The sequence below is a fragment of the Sorex fumeus genome, unplaced genomic scaffold (assembly GCF_029834395.1).
Source record: "Sorex fumeus unplaced genomic scaffold, SorFum_2.1 ptg000233l, whole genome shotgun sequence".
NCBI lineage: Eukaryota > Metazoa > Chordata > Mammalia > Eulipotyphla > Soricidae > Sorex > Sorex fumeus.
This window is the reverse complement of record NW_026606290.1, coordinates 976,091-999,578: the sequence shown is the minus strand read 5'-3', so window position 1 is coordinate 999,578 and position 23,488 is coordinate 976,091. Positions and strand designations below refer to the sequence as shown.

Sequence of the window (23,488 nt, the reverse complement as noted above, 5' to 3'; positions counted from 1 at the left end):
TTGCCAGGTGTGACCCAAAAAGCAAAAAAAAAAAAAAAAAAAAGTGTGATTTGTACAAAAACAAACCAGAAATAAATTGTGTGGTGTTGTTGGTTATTTTTTTTTTCGAGAGGGTCACAGGAGGATAAGTGGGGACACAGGTGGTGGGAAATGTTGACTGGTGAAGGGACAGGGGCTGGAACATCGTAGGACTGAAACCCAACCCTGAGCAACTCTGTAACTGTGTAGCTCACGGGGATTCAATTCAAAAATAAATCTATGAATTTTTAAAACATACATAAACCGTGGTTTGAAATCCTGGCGCTCCCCTGTGCTCCTTTCATAGCAGGCAACCCCCCAAGTTCATCCAAGTGTACGACCCCAAAACAAAGTCCAGACAGGAAGGGGAAAGAGGCAGGACGGTGCCGGGGGCGAGGCAGTTCCTGACGGAGGGCAAAGCCAGGTCAGCATGGGGCTGAGCTGGACGCAGGGGCGGACCTGTCACCGTTAGTTTGCAGACCGAGCCGCGCTGAGCTGCACCCACTCGTGTTCAGTACAGGTCTGCAACCCCTGGGAGCTGCCCTGGACACCGAGGGCTGGGGAGAAGCCCCTTAAACCTGGGTATTAAGCACCTACCCGTCCCTCTTTTCTATTAGCAAACCCTCAGGTCCCCGCAGTCCCCAAGGCCCTGGAGGAGAGAGAGTGCCTGGTGGCTACGACAAAGCCAGCCAGGTAAGCTAGGCGGCACCCCACACAGCACCCCACACCTCGGTGATACCCTGGCACCCAAGTGAGTCAGGGCAGAGAACTTCAGCCTGGCTGTGCACTGACCGTACTCAATCATGGGGTGGAGCGTGGGCATGGGGCCAGGCTGAGGGGGTGCTGTACCCCCACCAAATGTCTTGAAACTCTCAGGGCTTTTTCTGCAGACTCCCACACGCTGATACGTAATGGAACCGGGGGCTGGGGGGATGGAGACTACTACACATGAGGTCCCCACCTGCCATCCAAGCCCGCTTAGTCAAAAAGGTTCCCTCTTGGGGGCCACGCCAGGCCATGGCCAGGATTAACCCAGGGATCCCACGTGCGAGGGCTGCTCCCGCCCCTGGAGCCATCTCCCTGGCCCTGGACAAGCATTTTTTCGAAGCAAAACAGTCCCCGATGTTTTTGCCACACCCACGGTACGGACATCAGCAAAGACTCGTGACCCTGGGCCCATGCCACCATGTGGATGACTGGGCCTTTTGCAAACCCATCAAAATCACTGGCATCGTGGGACTGGAGCGATAACACAGACGGTAGGGCGTTTGCCTTGCACGCGGCCGACCCGGGTTCGATTCCCAGCATCCCATATGGTCCCCCGAGCACCGCCAGGAGTAATTCCTGAGTGCATGAGTGCAGGAGTAACCCCTGTGGATCGACGGGTATGACCCAAAAAGGAAAAAAAAAATCACTGGCATCATTATTTGGTGCTGCAGTTTTCTGGATCCAGGGCCAGAGTGATGGTATAGTGGGGAAGGTGTTTGCCTTGCACAAGACAGACCCGGGTTCAATCCCTGGCACCACCTGAGCACCACCAGAGTAGATTCCTGAGTCAGGAGTAACCCGTGAGCACTACAGGGTGTGACCTCCAGTCACTCATTCTCACACACACACACACACACACACACACACACACACACACACACACACACCCCACAGATACCTCCTAGGACAGCTCTGTCTGTGGGTCCTGGGGCTGGGGCTCCTTTAGAAGGACAGCAGCCGACTGACCCAGGTCACGGGCCCTCAGGGATAACCCCTTGGTCCCCGCTACAACCCTCCCTGACCAGGAGGTGCAAGTTCATTTTCTCTGGGACAAGGACGGTATCCAGAGAAAAATGCGCTGCCCCTCTGGGGGCCTGGAACCGGGGCCCACTGCCTCCCCCCCCTGCTGGGCAGTGCCCAGCCTGCGATGCTGGCACCATGATCACCCCATTTTACAGAGAGGAACCCAGGCCGGATGACTTGTCCTAGCTGCTCAGCGCTGGCGACCGGCCGAGCAAGTCTGGCTGCAGACGCGGCTCTAGCCCTGGGTCACGCGGCCCACACTGGAGCCAGGCAGGAAGACAGAAGCAGACGCTTCAGCGGGGCAGTTCTGAGGCGTGGAGGGTGTGCAGGGGGCGGGGAGGAGGGTGGACACCAGCTCCAGGGCCTCCACCCGAGCTGCAGCTCCCACAGTGGCACAGGGCATTTTCCCTCACACTGACCACTGCTCCAGCAATGCAGGGCTCAGGCCAGAGAAGAGGCGAGTTTTAGAGCGAGAACCAGCTAGGCATCATGGGCAAAAGGGACTGGCGTGAGGGGGCCAGAGAGATAGTACAGTGGGCAGGGCATGTGCCTTGCACACAGCCGACCGGGTTGGATTCCCGGCATCCTGAGCACTGCCAGAAGTGATCTTGAGCACAGAGCCAGGAGTAACCCCTGACCATTGCCAGGTGTAAACTAAAAACTATTTAAAAAAAAAAACTGGGGGGTGTCAGGCAATAGCACAGCAGATAGGGCATTTGCCTTGTACATGGCCGACCCGAGTTCAATCCCCGGCATCCCATATGGTCCCCTGAGTACCGCCATAAGTAATTCCTGAGTGCAGAGTCAGGAGTAACCCCGGAGCATCACCAGGTGTGACCAAAAAAAGGCAAAAAAAAAAAAGCAGACTAGACTGCTACAGGGGCCAGTCAGATGCCCGGCCTCTTCCCAAAGTTTTGAGAAAAACCTATGTATGCAGAGATGGAGAGATGGGATGGAGGGATACTACAGTGCATAGGGCACTCACCTTGCACTCAGCTGACCGGGTTTCAATCCCCTGCATCCTATGTGGCCCCCCTGGGGAACCACCAGGAGTGATTCCCAAAACAAAACAAACACCTGTGCAGAGAAATAGTACAGCAGGAAGGAAGACACTCGCCTGGTAGCCCAAGGTCATTTCCGGCACCCCACAGGGTCCCCAAAGCCTCGCCAGGAGTGACTCCTGAGCACAGAGCCAGGAGGAAGCCCTGAGCACCACCAGGTGTGGCCCGAAAATCAAACCCAAACAACACAGACGCACCCTCTTCAGAGAGAAACATCTTGTGCCAAGACGCCTTAGAACAGGCTCCGTTTAAAGCAGCTTTTTCCTCTAATAAATCTGAAAGCCTGGACTCGGGGTTCCTCCATTTCCTGTGCTGTCATCTTCAGAGGAAGCCAGTGAAGACCTTGAACTGTTTCCCAACTTTTCTGTTTCCCATTCAAAGGGATCTTGTTCAGAGAGACAGCCACTTTATTTTACTAGGTATATACATTGCTCTCATTGTGTTTTGTTTGTTTTGGGGCCACTCAGCGGTGTTCAAGGCTCTGCACTCAGGAATCGCTCCTGGCGGTGCTCGGGAGACCCTATGGGATGCCGGGGATTGAACCTGGGTCGGCTGCATGCCAGGCAAACGCCCTCCCCGCTACACCATCGTCCCAGCCCCCTTGTTTTGTTCTTAAACTACAACTAAAAGAACACCTGCCCAGTCCATGAGTTAGAACAACAACAGGGCCCCACGTAGGGTCCCCCGAACCCAGCCAGGAGTAAGCCCTGAGCAGATGCCCAGCATGACCGCCCACTCCACTCCCCACACCGCCTGGCTCCCCAACACCACAGACAAGCCCCCCAGCGCCACCCAGTAAGCCCCAAAACACCAGAACAAAGTGATTGCGACCGTCAGGTCAGAGGCTGGAGAGACCCTTCTGATCACGACCCCAAGCCCGAAGCCCGTCACTGACTAAATATTTTTCTTCTCCCTTTATACTAGTTTTAGTTTAGTGCATTAGTTTCGCTTTGAATACCCTGAACATTCCAAACACAATGAAAGTCCGAACACAATGAAAGACAAGTTTCAGATAATCCTGCTTCTAGATAAGTTGACCAGTTTAGGGACAACACACAAGAGTTGGGAGGGTTGGGAGGGGCCAGAATCATAGGACAGCAGGTGGGGCGTTGGCCTTGCACACGGCCAACCAGGGATCGAACCCTGGTATCCCATAGGGTCCCCTGACCACCACCAGGAGTGATTCCTGAGCACAGAGCCAAGAGTGAGCCCTGAGCATCACCGGGTGTGGCCCAAAAAGCAAAAAAAAAAAAAAAAAGAAAAAGAAAGAAAAGAAAAGGAAAAGAAAGAGTTGGGTGGGAGGTGTAAAGTTAAGAGAGAAGGAGGCCAGGGTGACAGCATAGTGGGAGGGCACTGGCCTTGCACACGGCTGACCCAGGTTCGATCCCCGGCATCCTATAGGGTTCTCCGAGTACCGCCAGGAGTAATTCCTGAGCACAGAGTCAGGAGTAATTCAAAGCACAGAATCAGGAGACAGCCCTGAACACTGTTGGCTGTGGCCGCCCCCAAACTAAAACGAAACAACAGAATAAAAAGGTGTCATCCTCATCTGAGAAACAAACAGTGTTGTGAAGGGCACGGTACAGGGCTATACCCCTGACCCGGACTGGATCCAGACCGCCGGCCCCTCGGCGGGTAGCCCCAGGCAGCAGAGCACTGTGGAACTGGCTTGGGGTGCCCAGCAGGCCGGGCACTAGAGAGTCACCCTGATTCACTGAGTAAGGCCGGGAGGAGTCATGCCCGGAGCACCACTTGGCAACCTCTCCCCACTGCTGTGAAAATAAATGGAATAAAATTCAAAACAATAATTTTTTTTAAACTTTTTAGCTCACTGCCATTTCCCTTTTGTCTCAAACGATGTCAGGCAGTGAGCAGGTGGCCAGTGGGATCTGGCCAGGCTGGACGTGACTCAGGGGCACAGCACGTACCTCGCTGGCCTGAGGCCCTGCTCCAACCCCAACTGCGTCACACAGGGCCTTAACCACGGGGGCGTGGCTCAGGGGTAGAGCACTTGTCCTGCAGGTGAGGCCCCGGGTGCAGTTCTCCCCAACACACACACACACACACACACACTCTGCATACACACACATGTGCGCACACACACACAAACACGCGCACAATTATGCACACTGACTGAATGCATAAAATTTCCTGAAGAAAGAACAGGTTAAAGGTTAGAGAGAGGGGCTGGAGTGATAATACAGCAGGTAGGGGGTTTGCCTTGCACGCGGCCAGCCCGGGTTTGATTCCCAGTATCCCATAGGGTCCCCCGAGCACCTCCATGAGGAATTCCTGACTGCAGAGCCAGGAGTAACACCTGTACATAGCTGGGTGAAAGACAAACAAACAAACTCAGAGTTAAAGGACAGCAAGTTGGGGTCTTCCTTGCACGTGGCTGAACCAGTTCTATCCCCAGTACCATACAGGGTCCCCTAAGCCCGCGAGGAATGATCCTTGAGTGCAGAACCATGAGTCAGCCCTCAGCCCTGCCAGATGCAGCCCAAACACCAAATAAATAAAAATAAGTGAACTATGAAAGCTAGAGAGGTCAGGGGTGCGCTAAGAGCACGTCCCATATGCAGTCGATGCCAGTTCAAATCCCAGCACCCCCAAGAACAGAGAAGGGAATAAGCCCTGAAGAGCCCTAAGGGTGGCCCAAACGCCCCCTTCCCCCGCAAACAAAGATGCCATCGCTGAAGCCTCTCTCTCCACCCTCACCCATCCTCACTGCAGATCGATGCTTCTAGAAGAGGCAACAAGCTGCAGCTTCTATAACAGCCTCCGTCCCGGGCTTCTGACAGGAGTTTGATTTTATGCTCTCCAAGAAACTTCGCCTACAATTCAGCCTTCTGCGGAGATCAGCCTCGGGGGAGCAAACGTCAGCCTGGCAGGCCTGAAGGGCTGCCGGTCAGGCTTCCTTCCCACAAGTGGCTCCCGCTCCTCAGCCCCCTCCAGCCCCAGGGACCCCAGAAACCACCCCCCAATCTGAACCCCCTGGGCTGGCTGCAGCTTTGCTGGAAGCTGGAAGAAAGAACTAGAAGCGGTCAGACCGTTTCTTCCTAGAGTCAAAGCAGGCACCGCCCCCCAGGGCTGGCCACCAGCCAGATGCCTTTTCGCACGTTCCTGCTGCCCCGGCAATTCACGGCACCTCAGCTCCCCTGCACACCCCCTGCCCCGGGCTCCTTCCCGACCTTCTCACGGCCCTGTGGAGACCAGCCACCCCAGGCATAGTGGACTGCTCAAGGTCGGCTGGCGACCTTGGCCAGGGCCAGCACAGAGCAGGCGTCTCCAGCCTGTCGTGAGCCTGCGACACATCCACACAACTCTGGGCATAGAAGTAGAAAAAATAACCACCTTCCCTGCCCACACATCATAAGGAAATTCATTTCCAACCAAAGTTTGGGTGCTCCGGAGAGACGGTACAGGGGCGCCCTAAAGCACTTCTCACATTTCACGTAAAAAAAGGACTCGATCCCTGACACCCCACAGGGTCCCCCAGCACTACCAGGAGTGATCTCTGAGTGCAGTCAGGAGTCAGCCCTGAGCACCACTGAGTGTGCACCTACCCCCGCAAAAAAAAAAATTCAAATTAAGCTAGTAGGTGTAGCCAGGTTTTAGAGGAAATAATGTAATTTCAATAAAAAAATTTTACAGTGGTAATAACCAAGAGAAGTATTTCTTCCCAAGGGATAAGAGTAAAATTATACCAAGGCAACCCGAGCAGATGGAACACGGGCGCGAGATGGCCTTGTACAACCAACCCAGATTTGATCTCCGACCAGCAGTGAGCACTGAACGCAGAGCCAGAAGGTGCCCTGAGCACCCCCGGAGTGGCCCAAACACTTGGGGGGAAAGTGTGATTAGTACTTAAGAGCACATTCTGTATTTTAAAGCAGGGTGGTGGAGAGATGGTGGTGGTCCAAAAACAGAGAAAAGAAGTGGGGTGGGGGGGCGGAGATTTATAGCAGTGAGGGCACGTGCTCCTTGAGCCCCTGGGTTCAAGCCCACACCAGGGGGTTCCCCAGCATCTCTGGGTGCTGCCCAGGAGGGCCCCCAGCACCCCAACATTGCTTGGGGCTCCCAGCACTGCATCCTTCAGTCCCTTGCAGTGAACCACCAGCCTGGTTGGCTGAGAACAGCTGGCGGGGCCCCAGACCTCCTGAGGACCCCCGGAGGGGCTCCCCCCTAAAAAGAAAATATAAAATAAATGAGGAGAGACGGCTTCCCCGGCTGAACACCGGCTCTGCATGCAGAAGACCTTGGCTTGATCCCCGGCACCGCGTGGATCCCCCTAAACCCCGCCCGAGGGTGATCCCCAAGCAACCCACCAGGAGTAACTCAGAGCACCCGCGGAGGGAGTGGCCCCAAATAGCCCCATAATCCGGATTTCCCCTTCCCAGGGATTCCCCTCCTAGTATTTATCTTCTGGCTCCATGTAAACAATCTGAAAGCAAAGGGTAAAAGCAGGAAAGACAGAAACACAGACGCTCCCGGACAGAGCGTGTTCCTCTCCCGGCCTTGCACGCGCGGGTGAGTTCTGCTGTGCGGTCTCAAAGGACGGAGGGATTTTCCTTCCCCTAGAACCTTCCCCACCACGTTCTGACCCACATCCCCTCCTTCCTCCCGGCACTTTGAACCCAGAGCACGCGGGGCGCTGCCCACCACGCTGCCCTATACCCAGGGCTCGGGGTTCCGAACGGGAGCAGGCAGTGCCCGCGGGAGGCCCCCTTCTCCCTGAAGTCGGCCGGGAGTCCCGCCCCATGCCCCTCCCTGAGGGAGACCCAAGACAGAAGAGGAAGAGGAAGAGGAGGGGTCCGAGACATGGTCAGCCCCTGGTGCCTTAGAGGCACCTGTGGAGGGGACGGCTTGTCCCCGCCACGCCACGGCAGCTTCTGGGTGAGTGGCCAGGTGACTTCAGCTGTTCTAGAAAGCAAACCTGCACCCACGTCTGGGAAGCGGCTGTGAGCGGCGGGGGAAGGGCTCCCGGGCTGCCAGGACAGCTCTTAATCTGCAGTTGCTTGTGGTCAGGGAAGCACTCGTCCCGAGGTCTCCCTCTCTGGGGTTTCCTGAGAATTCAACTCTAAACAGGGTTCTGTTGGGCCAGAGACAAAGTGTAGGGGCAAAGGACTCGCCCTGCCCAGGGCCGGCCCAGGTTTAATCCCTGAGCACAGAGCCAGGAGTAGGGTGAGTATCCCCGAGCACTTCTGGGTGTGGCCCTGAAACTGGAATAAAAAAAAAAAAAAACGGGCTCTGTGGTGAAAGCAGAGCAGACCCAGCTGGAACTCCCCGCACCCCATCTGGTCCCCCCGAAACCCACTAGAGTGATTCCCTGAGCTGAGTCAGGAGCAAGCCCTGGACACTGCAGGGTGTGGCCCCCCCAAAAGCAAAATAAACAACTAAGGCTTAGCTGGGGACAGAGGACACCTCTGCCACCTCAGCTCTGCCCAGCAGGGCGCAGGGACCCTGTGGAGCCGGGGTCAGCCCCAGGCCCCCCAGTGCAAAGCAGGGTGCAGCTCCAAAACCTCAGCCCCCAGGAAACGGAGATCAGGACTGAACTCCCAGGGTGCTGGTCAGCTTATTAAACTGTGCATTTAAATCCCCGGCTAAGGGGCCAGAGAGACGGTCTCGCGGGTGCAGCCTCATGTCCTGAGACCCGGGTTCAAATCCCAGGCCCTCCATAAGGGCCTCTGAGATTGTTCAACTTCCTCTGAGGGACCAGGCTGGGGGAGCAGGCCTGGGCAGAACCAGAAATAGCCCTGAGCACCACCGGGTGTGGCTCCAAACAAAATCCCTTAATAACGATGCATCAGGGACCTAACATGTTGGTTCTCTTTTATTTGCTTTTTTTTTTTTTTTGGTCTGTTTTGGGGACACACCTGGCGATGCTCAGGGCTGACTCCTGGCTCTGCACTCAGAAATGAGTCCTGGCGGTGCTCAGGGCACCACAAGGGATGCCGGGGATCAAACCCGGGTGCCGGGCCAGCACCCTCCCTGCTGGACTATCTTCCTGGTCTGGTTGCATGTTTTTAATGAGGGAGGAGGTTAGTTGTATGCAAGATTCCTTAGGAAAACATAAGGCTGAGGAGAAACATAACAAGAGCAGACTGGGCTGGAGACACGCAACAGTTCAGGGGCTGGTCTTGCACAGGACACGCCAGGGCCCACCCCCAGCACCCCGAGACCCCCAAGCACTGCCAGAGGTGATCCCTGAGCTCAGAGCCGGGACTACAGATAGGTGTGGCCCCAAAATTCTCTCTCCCCCTTCCCCCTTCATCCCTCTCTCCCCCCTTCTAATCTGCCTCCCTCCCTTCCCCCACCCTCTCTTCCTCCTGTCTCCCTCCCTCCCTCACCCCCTCTCCACCTTTCTCCCCTCTCTCCTCCCTCCCCCTCCCTCTCTCTCCCCCTCTGCCTCCCTTTCTCTCTCGGGCACCCCTGCCCATGCTCAGGGCTCACCCCTGGACAGTGCTCGGGTTCAAACCTGGGTGAGCTGGTGTGACGCCAGGCGCGCGCCTTGCGGGCGCCCCAGCCTTCTCTGGCCCCAGAGTGATGCCATGGCAATCTTCCTCCCCAGGCTGGAGGGACAGCCCAATGGGCTGAGAGCCTCACACCATGTGACCGAGCACCCCCAGGGGAGTCCTAACCTGGCACAGCCCGAGCACTATGTGTAACAGAAAACTCTCTCCACTAACTAGAATTAGGAGGTCCTAATTTTTTTTTTCTTTTTGGGTCACACCCGGTGATGCTTAGGGGTTATTCCTGGCTCATGCACTCAGGAATTACTCCTGGTGGCGCTCGGGGGACCATATGGGATGCTGGGAATCGAACCCGGGTCAGCTGCGTGCAAGGCAAACGCCCTCCCCGCTGTGCTATCACTCCAGCCCCAGTCCTAATTTTTTTTAATTGTTTGTTTTGAAACCACACCCCGAGGTGCTCAGGGCCTGCTCCCGGCAGCCTCAGGAAACCAGATGGGATGCCGGGATCTAACCAGTGCTGGCCACTACAAGGCCAGCAACCCCCCCACACACAACTGTACTCACTCGGGACCCCTAAATTCTTTGTAAAAGCATAATATAATTGATTAATCTGATGCTACAGCTTATGTATTTTTTTTATAAATTTTTTTTATAATTTTTTTTTTTATAAATTCTGGTTAGAATAATAAACTTGGTGCCACATCCAGTGCTGTTCAGGGCTTTCCTGACCACGCCTGGCGGTGCTCAGGGGTGCCAGGGATCAAACTCAGGAGAGCCATGTGCCAGGCAAGCTCGCCACCCCCGTCCTGTCACCCCGGCCCCCATGTCGCATCTCTTTGGGGTGGGAGAGCATCGAACCTATTCCCGGCATTTGAACAACTGAGATTGCTAAACTTCAGAGGAATTTAAAGGATATTTTACACAAATTAGATAAGAACGGAATTAGAGGCCGGAGATCTGGCAGCAGGTAAGGTGCTGCCGTGCACACAGCGACCCGGTTCAATCCCTGGTATCACACAAGTTCTCCTGAGCACAGAACCAGGAGTCAACCCAGAAATCACCAAGTGTGCCTCCCCCCCAACAAACAAACAAAGAAATGAACAAAAAGAATGATGAACTGGGCCTCACTGGAAGACCATCATCAAGCAATTTCGAAATTCCCTTACTCCCATCTGCCCCTCTAATATGACACTTGCTAGTGGACCTTTGTGTCTGCTTGCTCGAGCACTGTTCTCCCATTGTTCATCGATTTGCTCGAGCAGGCCCAGTAACGTCTCCATCGTGAGACTTGTTACTGTGTTTGGCATTGAATCTAATACATCACAGGGAGCTTGCCAGGCTTTGCCATGCGGGTGAGATACTCTCAGTAACTTGCCAGGCTCTCCAAGAGGGGCGGAGGAATCGAACCCGGCTCAACCGGGCTGGCTGTGCGCAAGGCAAACGCCCTACCACTGTGCTATCCCTCTAGGCCCTGTGTCTGCTTAATATTTTTTTTTTTTTTGCTTTTTTAGGGGGTTACACCTGGTGATGCACAGGGGTTCCTCCTGGCTCTGCACGCAGCTATTACTCCTGGCAGTGCTTGGGGGACCATATGGGATGCTGAGAATCGAACCTGGGTCGGCCGCGTGCAAGACAAGCGCCCTCCCCTCTGTGCTATCACTCCAGCCCCATCTGCTAAATTTTTTAACTCGACACGTCATTAGGCAGCATTGAGAGCCATCTCACGGACACAGAGACAAGTCCCTCCGTAGGAACACTCCCTTCCAGGGGACTTCCCACCCACATTCTAAAATCTAATTAGATCAATTTCCCGGGACATGCACGTATTCTTGGTGGCTTGCAATTTTTCAGTGTCAAAATGCAGCCTTCTCTCTCTCTGCGTGGGCGGTGTTGGCCAAGCAGGCATGAGTAATCCCTGCAGGAAACACAATATTAGTTCTAGCGAGGAAGTGGCTGGTGCTCGAACCGCGCTTCAAAGAGGCCCTTTCCAGATGCCACCGGGGCCGGGAAGCGAGGCCGCGGTCACCCGCAAGTCCAGGCCCTTTGGAAAACCCCTGCGTCTGGGTGTGAAATCGGTGTTGCTTGCCCGAGAGCCGGCGAGGCCCCTGTTCAAGCTTCTGCTCTGGGGCTGGGGACATGGGACCGAGGGGAAGATACTTTTCTTACCCATGGCCAAGCCTGCTTGAACCCCCAGCAGCGCCGCTGGCTGTGACCCCTGAGCACAGAGCCAGGAGTCTGCCCTGAGCACCGCCGGGTGTGGTCAAAGAAACAAAAGGCTAGCTAGCTGAGATATCAGGTATCAAGTAAAGTGACAAATGGATGTTTCTGAATATCTACCGCGAAATCTCCTGGGCAACCCTGTTCTCTGTACCAGGAAAAAACGAGCTGGAGAGATAGGGTCATGGGCGGGGCACTTGCCCTGGGGCCAGGCTGGCCCAGCTACCACCTCTGGGCACCCCCTAGGGACCCCCACACCCCCTGTCCCGCCAGGAGTGACTTCTGTGCGCAAAGCCGGGAGTAAGTCCTGAGCACCGCTGTTGTGGCTGAAAAAAGCCAAGTAAAATAAATATCAAGAAAATGTAAACACATTTGAGGGGGTTCAATTCAGCACACGGAGAAGTGTTCTAAAAACACACAGCTACTTAGCCGCAGGGGCCGCATGAACTTAGACGCCAAGAAATAAAGGTGCAAAGCCAACTTTAAAGGCAAAAAAACGATGGGGCCAGAGCGATAGCACGGCGGGTAGGGCGTTTGCCTTGTACATGGCTGACCCAGGTTCAATCCCCGCCATCCCATATGGTCCCCTGAGCACTGCCAGGAGTAATTCCTGAGTGCAAAGCCAGGAGTAACCCCTGAGTGCAAAGTCAGGAGTAACCCCTGAGCATTGCTGGGTGTGACCCAAAAAGGAAAAGAAAAATAAAATAATGGCAAAAATGACGGCTGAAGACAAAGCAGGGAGTTAAGGCACTTGGCTTGCACACAGCCGACCCAGGTTCCATCCCTGGTACTTCATAAAGTCCCCCAAGCCCTACATGGGGTCCCTGGAGCACCCCTAGGAGCAGCCTCCCCCCTCCCACCCCAACACTCAACTGAAACTGGAAGAATCCCTGAGCACTGCTGAGGGAGCAGAAAACAAAAAAAATTTAAAGAGGGGCCAGGGGCCAGAGAGTACAGAGGGGAGGGTGTCTGCCTTGTGCAGAGAAACCCTGGTTCAATGCCACAAGCAAACGCTTCTCGAGTCTGGTGTGGAATTAAAACACCCCGAAACAGAGCATCTTCCACGGCGACTCATGCTCTAGAACTGAATGAATGTGAGGATTCTGGGTGATTTTTAAATGGTTTTTTTCTTTCTTTTTTTTTTTTGTCTTTCTTGGGGGGCTGAAGCGATAGCACAGCGGTAGGGCTTTTGCCTTTCGCTCAGCCAGCCCAGCTGGACTGGGTTCGATTCCTCCGCTCCTCTCGGAGAGCCCGGCAAGCTACCGAGAGTATCTCGCCTGCACGGCAAAGCCTGGCAAGCTCCTCGTGACGTATTCGATATGCCAAACACAGTAACAACAAGTCTCACAATAGAGATGTTACTGGTGCCCACTCGAGCAAATTGACGAACAACAGGACTACAGTGCTACAGTGTTTTGTCTTTTTTTGGGTCACACCGGGCAATGCACAGGGGTTACTCCTGGCTCTGCACTCAGGAATTACTCCTGGCAGTGCTCGGGGGACCATATAGGATGCTGGGAATTGAACCCGGGTCAGCCGCTTACAAAGCAAACTCCCTACGCGCTGACCTGGGTTTGATCCCCGGTATCCCATAGGGTCCCCCAAGCATTGCCAGGAGTAATTCCTGAGTGCGAGAACCAGGAGTAACTCCTGAGCATCGCTGGGTGTGGCCCAAAAAGCAAAAAAAAAAAAAAAAAAAAAAAAGTCTGAGCACATGTTTTACGTGCAGGGAGCCCAAGTTTGACCCCCAACACCATACCAATGGTCCCCTGAGCACCACCCAGAGCAGTCTCTGAGCACTGGCCTAGGAGTTGCTGCCAAGCACAAGGCCCCAAAATCAAATCAAATAAATGTATGGATTTTAAATCAATAAAGTTTCTATTGTATAGCTATTTGGGGGAGTAGAGGCCATACCTGGGAGTGCACAGGAGCTGCTCCTGGTTCAGTGCTCCTAAGAGTGCTCAGGAGTCCATGCAGTGCCAGGGATAGAACCCAGGCCTCCCATATGCAAAGAATGTGTGTTCCAGCCCAGCTATCTCTCTGGCCCTGTATACTTATTTTATATGACTATATTGCTGGGGTCATATAAAAATGTCTTAGGCAACAGGCAGAGACAGAGGACGGTGAAGTTGTGCCTTGCACACAACTGAGAGGGATTTAATCCCAGGCACTGCAAATGGTCCCCCAGCACTGCCAGGAGAGATCCCTGGGCACAAAGCCAGAAACTAAACCCTGAGCATCACTGGGCTGATCCAAAAACAAAATAAAGGGAAAAAAGAAGGAAAGAAAATTTTCTTAGGCACAGAGTCGCGAGTGGGTCGTGGAGGGCAGGACACTATGAAGGGTCAGTGTTGGCACACTGTGCCTGAAACTCAGTCAGAAACATCTTTATGATTGTGTGATTCACAGTGATTCAATTAAAAAAATGTATATATATATATATATATATATATATATATGTAGCACTGTCCTCTGGTCTTTCATCAATTTGCTCAAGCAGGCAACAGTAACATCTCCATTGTGAGATTTGTTGTTACTATTTCTGGCATATCAAATACACCACGGGGAGCTTGCCAGGCTTTGCTGTGGAGGCAGGATACTCTCGGTAGCTTGCCGGGCTCTCCGAGAGCGACGGGGGAATTGAACCTGGGTCGGCTGCATGCAAGACAAATGCCCTACCCATGTTTATATATGCATATATATATATATTTTTTTTCCCCCCAAAGAACTGCTAGTGGGAAAATGTTTAGGAAGTCCTACTCTAAGAAACAGTCTGGGAGTGATAGTCCAGTAGGGAAAGCGTTGGCTTTGCACACAGACCCGGGTTCAATCCCCGGCATCCCATATAATTCTCCGAGCCCTCAAGAGCTTTAAAGTGTGAAGTGGGTGAGTGTTACTTAGGGGTCTCTGCATGTTGTTATTTGGGGGCCCCTGCATCTCCTGGCACAAGGTAAAGAAAGACATGGCAGAGAGCAAGCTAAGAGACAAAAGGAACCCTGGCTCTGAGTCATTTTTAACTACAAAGAGAAGGACAATTACGAGGCTGTTAATCTTTCCAATGGGCTTATTTACTCTCCCCTCTCGTGAGCCAGCTAATAAAAAGATGAAGGGACAGTTTGACTCGTACCTTCCTCCTGATAAATAGGTAAGAAAAACAGTCAAATGTGAGCAATTTTTTTTTTAAATTTTTGGCTCACACCTAGCTGTGCTCAGGAATTAATCCTAGATCGAGGCTCCTGGCAGATCTTGGGGGACCATATGGGGTGCCGGGGATCCAGCCAAGCCTCGTGCAGGGCAAGTGCCCTCCCTGCTGTCCCATCCCTCTGCCCCCCCCCCCAAATGTAGGCGATGCTTGCCTGCCATCTCTCCAAAGGCCAGTTACCATTTCACCCAGTCAACGCAACTTTTGTTTGTTCAATTTTGGGTGCTCAGTCACTGTCACTGTCCTCCTGTTGTTCATTGATCTGCTCGAGCGGGCCCAGTAACGTCTCCATTTTGAGACTTGTTGTTACTGTGTTTAGTATATCGAATACATCACGAGTAGCTCTGCCAGGCTTTGCCGTGCGGGTGAGATACTCTCGGTAGCTTGCTGGGCTCTCCGAGAGGAATGGAGGAATCGAACCCGGCTCAGCAGGGCAGCCCAAAAAAGAGGAGTAAATACTAGACTTCAAGGGAAATACATATATATGCATATGTATATTTATATAATATATTCACATATATAGGTTCACTCAGGCTCCAAGCTCCTGGCTACTCTGTGCCCAGGGGTCTCTCCTGGTGGTGCTCAGGGACACATTTGGTACCTGAGATCAAACCCAGGCTGGCCACATAAGGAAAGTGCTGTAAGCCCTGTACTAGTTCAGTAGTGAACAGGTGAACAGGAATTATTCCCAGCTCTGAGCTGAGGGGTCACACTGGGGACCATGAAGTCCCCACAGCCGCCTGCATGCCAAACGGCGCTCAGCCCGGTAAGCTATCTCCCTGGCCCAGGCTTCCTTTTATTTTTTTTTTCTTTCGTTTTCTGTTTTTTTTTTTTTTTTTTTTTGGCTTTTGGCTTTTGGTTGGGTCACACCCAGCGATGTTCAGGGGTTACTCCTGCTGCTGCATTCAGGAACTACTAATGGTGGTGGACCATATGGGATGCCAGAAATCAAACCCAGGCAGGCTGCATACAAGGCAAACGCCCTCTCCAGTGTCCTGTCGCTCTAGTCTCAGCCTTTCTGAAATCTTGAGTAAATGCATCTGAAATCATCTGACAAAGAAACTTAAATCTCGGGACCCAAGAGAAAGTACAGCAGGGAAGGCCAACCCAGCACCCCATATGGTCCCCGAACCCCACCAGGACTCATTCCCTGAGGGCAGATCCAGGAGTAAGCCCTCAGCATCACTGGCTGTGAAGGAAAAAGATAAATGGGGGGAAAAAAAGGAAAGAAACATGTTCATTCTGCTTTGGAGGCATACACAGAAGTAAATTTAAGGGCTACTCCCAACTGTGCTCAGGAACCACTCCTGGTGGTGTCCAGGGAACCGTATGGATGCCGGGGATTGAACGGGATCGAACTGGATCGAACTGGAGCTGGTCATGTACCAGGCGTGCCCTTAACCCCTGGATGTTCCTCCAGCCCCATAAATCTCTCTGCTGACCGCTGTCGGGGACCAGCATTATAAGCTAAGTTTGAAACCCTTTTCCTGAAACAAGGAAATGTCCTTCACTAGACACGGTGCCTTCGAACAGCGCAGATTGGTCTCTTGCATTCCATCAATCTTTAGAGTTGAGGGGTCGGAGGACTGTGGGGCCCTAGAGACAGTGGCGGAGGTATGGGGTCGGAAAGCCCAATGTGCAGAACTCAATCACTGACAGTACTGTAAGTCTCTGGAGTAACAGAACCTGTTTTTAAGTTTTAAAGTCGATGAGGATTTAAGAGTTGGAGCCCAGAGCAGTGGCATGGCGGGGAGGGCATCTGCCTTGTAAATCCCCGGGTCTGTCGCTGGCACCCATAGGGTCCCGAGTATGCCAGGAGTGATCCCTGAACACAGAGCCGGGAGTCAGCCCTGAGCACCGCTGGGTGTGACATAAAAATAAAATGAAATAAAGATACTAAGAGTTGCGTAGAAAGGTTTTATTTTTATTTGGGGGCCACAGCGGGTGGTACTCACGACCTACTCCTGGCTCTGAGCTCAGGGTTTACTCTGGGCAGTGCTGGGGGCCACAGACAGTGCTGGAAATTGAACCCAGGCCAATTGTGTACACGGCGAGCGCCTGATCCACTGCTATCTCTCAGCCCTGGAAACATTGTATTAAAGCAAATAACTTTTTTTTTTTTTTTGCTTTTTGGGTCATACCGGCATTGCACAGGTGTTACCCCTGGTTCATGCACTCAGGAATTACTCCTGGACGTGCTCAGGGGACCATATGGAATGCTGTGGATCGAACCCGGGTCAGCTGCGTGCAAGGCAAACACCCTACCCGCTGTGCTATCGCTCCAGCCACAAATCAAATAACTTTTTAAAAATCCTTTAAGGGCTGGAGAGACAGTACAGCGGGCCAGGCACTTGGCTTACAAGTGGCCAAGCTGGGGATCGCACCCCAGTATCTCTGAGGCCGGCTGCCCAGGAGCAATCCCTGAGGCAGTATTAGGAGGAAGCCCAGAGCACGGTAGGGTGTGACCCTACCCCCCCAACAAAATGAAAATAAATAAAAAAAAATAATTCTAGAGGCAACCAGAAGGACAGTACACGGGTTAAGACATCTGCCTCGCACACAACTGCCCCAGGTTTAATCCCAGACAACCCCCCATACAGAGCCCTACCAGGAATGATGCCCAAGCACAGAGCCGAGCGTCAGCCCTCAGCACTGCTTAGTACGTGGGACCCAAAAGCCAGAAACATCAACCAACAAGCAAAATCAGCCCTTTAGGGCCTGTCATTGTAGCTCAGTGCCTGGGGAAGCGCCGAGCGCCTGGTTCCAGCCTGAGCACCAAAAGCAAATCCCGACCAAATAAAAGAAAAGGCAAGCGGTTATACTTGGCTGTCATCTTCGGACACAAAAATAGAAAGCTCTGATTTAAATATAAACGAATTCCGTAGAAATACTACAAGTATGTGATAGTTGTGCTGAGTCCATGTTCATATAACTTCCTTGATACTTCCTGACTGCTAAGAGATCTTAGAATATGAAAACTTACTCCTACAGACAGGGGCTGGGCGTGGGGGGAGAGAGACAGAGAGAGACAGAGAGACAGACAGACAGAGGGAGGGAGGAAGAAGAGCGGGGTTGGGGGGAGGGATTTCACACCTCTCACAAAACAGGATGTGGTTTAAGAGGTCTTTCATATAAACTGCAGGTTAGAAAGCTAGGAGTTCTTTTTATTTTATTTTTGCTTTTTTTTTTGGGTCACACCCAGCGATGTACAGGGGTTCCTCCTGGCTCTGCACTCAGGAATTACCCCTGGCGGTGCTGCGGGACCATATGGAATGCTGGGAATCGAACCCGGGTTGACCGCATGCAAGGCAAACTGCGTACCGGCTGTATTATCACTCCAGCCCGAGAGGGTTTATTTTTTTAATGGGGGTGTGGGGGTATGAACCACACCTAGGGGTGCTTGGGGGACTAAACGTGGTGCTGGGGATCAAATCCAGGGTTCCTGCCTGTACCCCAGGACTTTGAAGTCATAAAACCTATAGTTTTGATTGTATTTCATTTGGAGTCACACCCAGGGGTGTTCAAGTTACTCCCGGTTCTGCACTCAGGAATGACTTACTGGTGGTCCTCAGGGGACCCTATGGGATGCTGGGGATCGAACCTGGGTTGAGTACAAGGCAAGTACCCTCCCCACTAAAACCTGCACATTTTTTTTAATGTAGGAGTACTGCTATTTATTCAGCCACTGATTAGCTAATTGAATTGGGCATGAACTCCACCTTACTTTTTTTTTTCATTTTTCAAATTTTATTTATTGAATCACCGTGAGAGCAGTTACAAAGCTTTTGGATTTAAGTCTCGGTCATACAATGAAACACCCGTACCTTCACCAGTGCCCATTCTCCACCCACAAAAATCCCAGTATACCCCCATCCCACACCCTCCCCCTACCAGTGGGGCAGATGATTTCCACATTACTCTCTCTCTACTTTGATCACATTCAATATTTTGACATCAGACCCACCGTTATTATTTGGAAAACCTGCAGTTTTACCTTTCTGGATTGGACCCAAGTCCAAAAAACATCTGTCCGTCTAAGTGCTGTCTGGGAATACCTAGGAGAGCCGCGAGGGGCCCTCCTTACAGACAAGGCGCAGCTCCCCAAACCAGAGCGCGTGCCCTCCAGCCCCGAGCACGGCTCTGCCAAGCCAGGACAGAGCACCCCATCATTACCTCATTACCCCGTGCATGATCCCGAACCCACTGCACAAGCAAACCCTCCATCAGCAGCCTGGCCGCGGCCCAGCACGCCGCACACTGTGCCCCGAGCCCCACCACACACACACACACACACACACACACACACACACACACACAGAGCCCACCACACCCCGGGAGCCCACCACCTGAGCACGTGGTACATGGGCACAATCCTTCACTCCTCTGCTTAAAAAAATGCACACAGGGCTAGAGTGATAGCACAGCGGGTAGGACATTTGCCTTGCTTGTACCCGACCAGGTTCGATTTCCAACATCCCATAGGGTCCCCCGAGCACCGCCAGGAGTAATTCCTGAGTGAAGAGCCAGGAGTAACCCCTGAGCATCGCTGGGTGTGACCCAAAAAGCAAAAAAAAAAAAAAAAAAGAAAGAAAGAAAAGAAAATGCACGCAGGGGAAACTGTCTGCCATAGAGGCAGGGGGAGGGGTGGGATGGGGGGATACTGGGGACATTGGTGGTGGAAGATGTGCAGGGGTGAAGGGATGGGTGTTGGATCACTGTATGGCTGAAACTCAAACATGAAAGCTTTGTAACTGTATCTTATGGTGATTCGATAAAAAAAAAAAAAGGAAGAAAGAAAGAAAGAAAATGCAGGCATGAGGCTGAAGCCACAGTAGAGGGGGGAAGGAACACAGATGAGCGGGGTTCGATCCGCAGAAACAAGTTCAGATCTAGGATAACCCCGGAGCACAGCCAGTTGTGGCCCCAAAACAAGCAACCCCCTCCTCCCCCCCCCCCGCAGTCAGAGCTGCAGGTTTGGAGCAGGCTCAGGGGCACAGCCTACACCTCCTAGGGGTGAGTTTCTGGGCTCCACCCCGGGCACCACCATAAAAGAAAAGAAAACTCATGTACCTGGGGTTGAAGCTTAGTCCAGCGGGGAGGGCTTTTACTCTGCATGAGTCCAACCTGGGTTCAATTCCCGCCAGTCCGTATAAGTCCCCCAAGGCCGCCAGGAGTGATTCCTGAGTACAGAGTCAGGAGTAATCCCTGAGCACCTCTGGGTGTGGCCCCAAAAACCCCCAAAAGAAAAACCACGCCCCCTGGGAATCGTCACTCTGGGCTCCTTCCCATCCCTCTAAGGAGAAGTCACTGCCTGGCAAAGGTCCGGCTGTGATGAGCTGCCCACTGAGTTTATTTTCCGGGTTTTTTTTTTTTTGAGGGGGGAGGAATTCACACTTGACAGTGCTCAGGGGTTACTCCTGGTCTGCACTCAGGCTTCACTCCAGGCGGGGCTCAGAGGACCACACGGGATGCCAGGGAAGGAACCTGGGTGGGCCGCGTTCGAGGCCAGGGCCCTCCCCACTGCGCTCTCTCTCTCTCTCTCTCTCTCTCTCTCTCTCTCTCTCTCTCCAGCTCTGCACCACTCACTTCTGCTCACGCACCCTCAGAGGAAAACAATGCCCGGGAGTCTCCGTGCCCCTCCCTGGGAGATCCACTCCCACAGCTGCAGCCCAGGGCGCTGCCCGCAGGGCCAGTAGCTAGGCACCACCCGCCCATGCCATACCCGGACCCCCCCCCCCCAACTATCCCAAGTCCCACGGCACTTTGTGGCCTCCAGCTCCAGTTCCAGAGGACCGCTCCCCATCTCTCTCCCACCCCATGCACAGAACACAGGCGGCGGGAATTATTTTCGGGGCTCCCTTTGGATAAGCACCATCCACTGCCCCTTAATGTCACTGTTTCACTTGAGCAATACAGCGTGTTTGACCTCGAAGGGGTGAGGTGATGTGGGGGGAGGGGGCCGGGGAGCCCAAATTTCTATCCTCTTGATCAAAATGAACTTCCCATTTGCTCCCGCACCCCAAATAAGCCCAAGGGCCTGGGGAGAGAACCCAGAGGACTCACCCTAGTGAGAGGGGAAGAGCTTCGCAGAATGAGATGTGTGCAAATATTGTTTTAAACCCATCTGGTGGTTGTTTTGCTTCTAATGCACTGGAGTGAGCATTAGCCAGAGGAACTGGGAAGTCCCATTACTGAGTATTCATAAGATTCTCTTCATTGAAGGGAGCCGAGCCGGGCATTCAGCACCCAAGCAATGGTTATGTAAAAAAAAAAAAAATTAACGCCAAAAAAGCAAATGAAGGCAAGGCTGGCGGATGTCTCTCCGGCGGCCTGTAACCTTGTTTTCTTTTGACCTGAGACTTCTGGGCCTCAGCTCAGAGGGCAATCCCCCCCTCACCCCACCCCCAACACCGGCACAAAATCGCTTTTCCCCTCTTCACCCGTTAGCAGGCGCAATTCCAATTCCCAGCCTTCCCAGCCGAGGTTCCAGTTCACGGCCAGCTGCCCTCGGGGACTCGGGCGCAATGACCCGGACTCGCCCACTCCCCGCCTCGGGACACTGCGCTGTCCACGGAGGGACCGGGAGTCCGGCGCCCCCCGCAGCCCCCCGCCTCTGCTCCCAGGCAAGCGCGGTTCGCCCCGGTGCTCCGAGACCACCAGGTCGGTCCCCTTGGGGACGGCGGGCGCGTCTGCGCCCCGGGGTTGGGGGGGGACCCCGGCCTTGCCCGTGCCCAGGGACTCTCTCGGCGCGGGGGAGAGAATCCTGGGCCCGCGGAGGCCTCTTCCCGGGGGACTCGGGGCACGGGGGGTCCCCGCGCCGATCCCCGCCAGGCCCCACGCCGCAGTCCCTGGCCCCATCCAGGAGCCGAGCAGCACAGCGACCGACGTCCCGCGCGCGCCCCCGGCACACACAGGGCACGGTCCCCGCCGCTAGGGGGAAGACACCACTTCTCGCCCCTGCACCCCAAAACTCAAGCCGGGGCCGCGCCGCCCCCCCGGGGCCGCCCCGCCCCCGGGATGAGCCCGGCCGGCAGCTCCGCGGGGACCGCCGCGCTCGGGCGCCCCGGGGAGCAGCGCGGCCCGGGAAACCCGGGCCCTCCGCGACCTCGCCGGCCCCCGGCCCCCCACGCGGCCCCGAGGGCGGAGGCTGCGCCGGGCCCGGCCCCCCACTCACCCAGAGCTCGGTGCCCCAGCTCATGGTGCAGGGGGCGGGAGCGGGGCGCGCCGCGCGCCGGGCGCGGCTCTCCGCTCCCCCTCGCCGGCAGCCTCTGGCGCCTCGAGCTCCCCGCGGTCGAGGAGAGCCGCCTCCTCCGGCTCGCCGCCCCGCGCCCGGGGTCTCGGGGCTCCCCGCGTTCCTCCGCCGGGTCGCAGCTCCGCAAAATGGCCCGAGGAAGCAGCCGCCGCGGCCGCCGCAGCGCCGCCCGCCCCACGCCCGGGAGCCAGGGGCGGGGCCTTCGGGGCGGGGCCACGAGGGGGCGGGGTCAGGGTGGGCGGGTGGGCGGGGCCTATCGGGCGGGGCCTGCCGGGGAGGGGAGGGGCCTGCTCCGGGGCGGAGCCTATCGGGGTTGGGCGGGCTATGGGCGGGGCTTCATGGGGGCGGGGTCTGTCTGACAGTTTGCGCACGCGCGGGCCCAGCCCCCGGCCCACCCTCCCTCCGGCCTCGCTCGGCAGGGTCTGCGGGGCTCGGGGCTGGTGGCAGACCGCGGCAGGAGGGCTGGAGCTCGGCGAGGTCCAGGCGCTGGGGTCTCCGTGCCTGCCCGTTTTTTTTTTCCCGGATTAGCAAACACCCGCTCCAGCCCCGCGGGGTCCCTGGCGGCCTTTCCCCGGTGCGGTTTCCCCGAGAGCCCCGCCACCTGGTCCTGCACAGGTCGAGGGGGGCAAGAACCTCGAGCCACGGTGACGAGAGCGGGAGGAATCCTGGGCGTCTCGCGGCTTCTCCTTTAATCTGCATTTATTTATTTATTGGTTTTGGGCCCACACCCGGCGGCGATGCTCCGGGATCACTTCTGGCGGGGCTCAGGGAGCCTGGGCGGTGCCGGGGATCGAACTCGAGTCAAGCAAGCATCGCTCCGGCTCCCTCCTTGCTTCTGAGCTCAGCAATCAAGTACCGTCTGATGCGGGAGAAATCGAGGCGCTGGGTCCACCGGGAAGGCAGGGTCGCCTCCGCTGGAAATGCCCTGGAAAGGTGTCCCCTGCACCCTGCCCTTTGGCCTCTAAGCCACCACTTGCCACATGAATCCCCCCCACCCCACCACCACCACCACCGCTTGGCCAGGAGCACTGCAAGCCTAGCCCGGGAAGTTATGATAAACCGAGAGCCCCATTTCCCACGATCCAGATAGTGTGTGTTCCAAAGGTCTTCATGATGGAGAGTTGTGTTGGGTTCTAATTTTCCCCTCAGCCTGGTGGCCCTTTCTCCCCAAGTTCTCTTTCTCCCCAGGCACGGCTTCTCCCGACATTTCGGCTTCACTGAACTCTGCAGCCAGGCCCCACTTTATTTACTTGGTTTCGGGGGTCAGGGCCAACTATGCTCAGGACTCACTCCTGGCAGGCTCTGGGGACTGTATGTGGTGCTGGGGATGGAACCTGGGTCTTCAGCCTCCTGCAGGGGTACTATCTCTCCAGCCGCCAAGTCCCACTTTGCAAATAGTCTGTAAGGATGCATCATCCTCTTCCTGCTGCTATATACTCTGAGCTCTCTTGCTCACCATGAAAAGGTGCAACTG

General features: G+C 54.8%; 1 protein-coding gene across 16 annotated transcripts in view; it reads right to left on the bottom strand.

Annotated features, from left to right (window-relative positions):
• The window catches only part of FNBP1 (formin binding protein 1), a 129,586-nt gene extending 107,388 nt beyond the window's left edge, over positions 1-22,198 (bottom strand). For all 16 annotated transcript variants that reach the window (XM_056108860.1, XM_056108858.1, XM_056108859.1 and 13 more), the window contains exon 1: positions 21,937-22,198. In XM_056108860.1, the coding sequence (XP_055964835.1) occupies positions 21,937-21,960 (24 nt within the window). In that variant the 5' untranslated portion in view covers positions 21,961-22,198. The remainder of the gene's footprint in view (positions 1-21,936) is intronic.
• Positions 22,199-23,488: the final 1,290 nt, after the last annotated feature.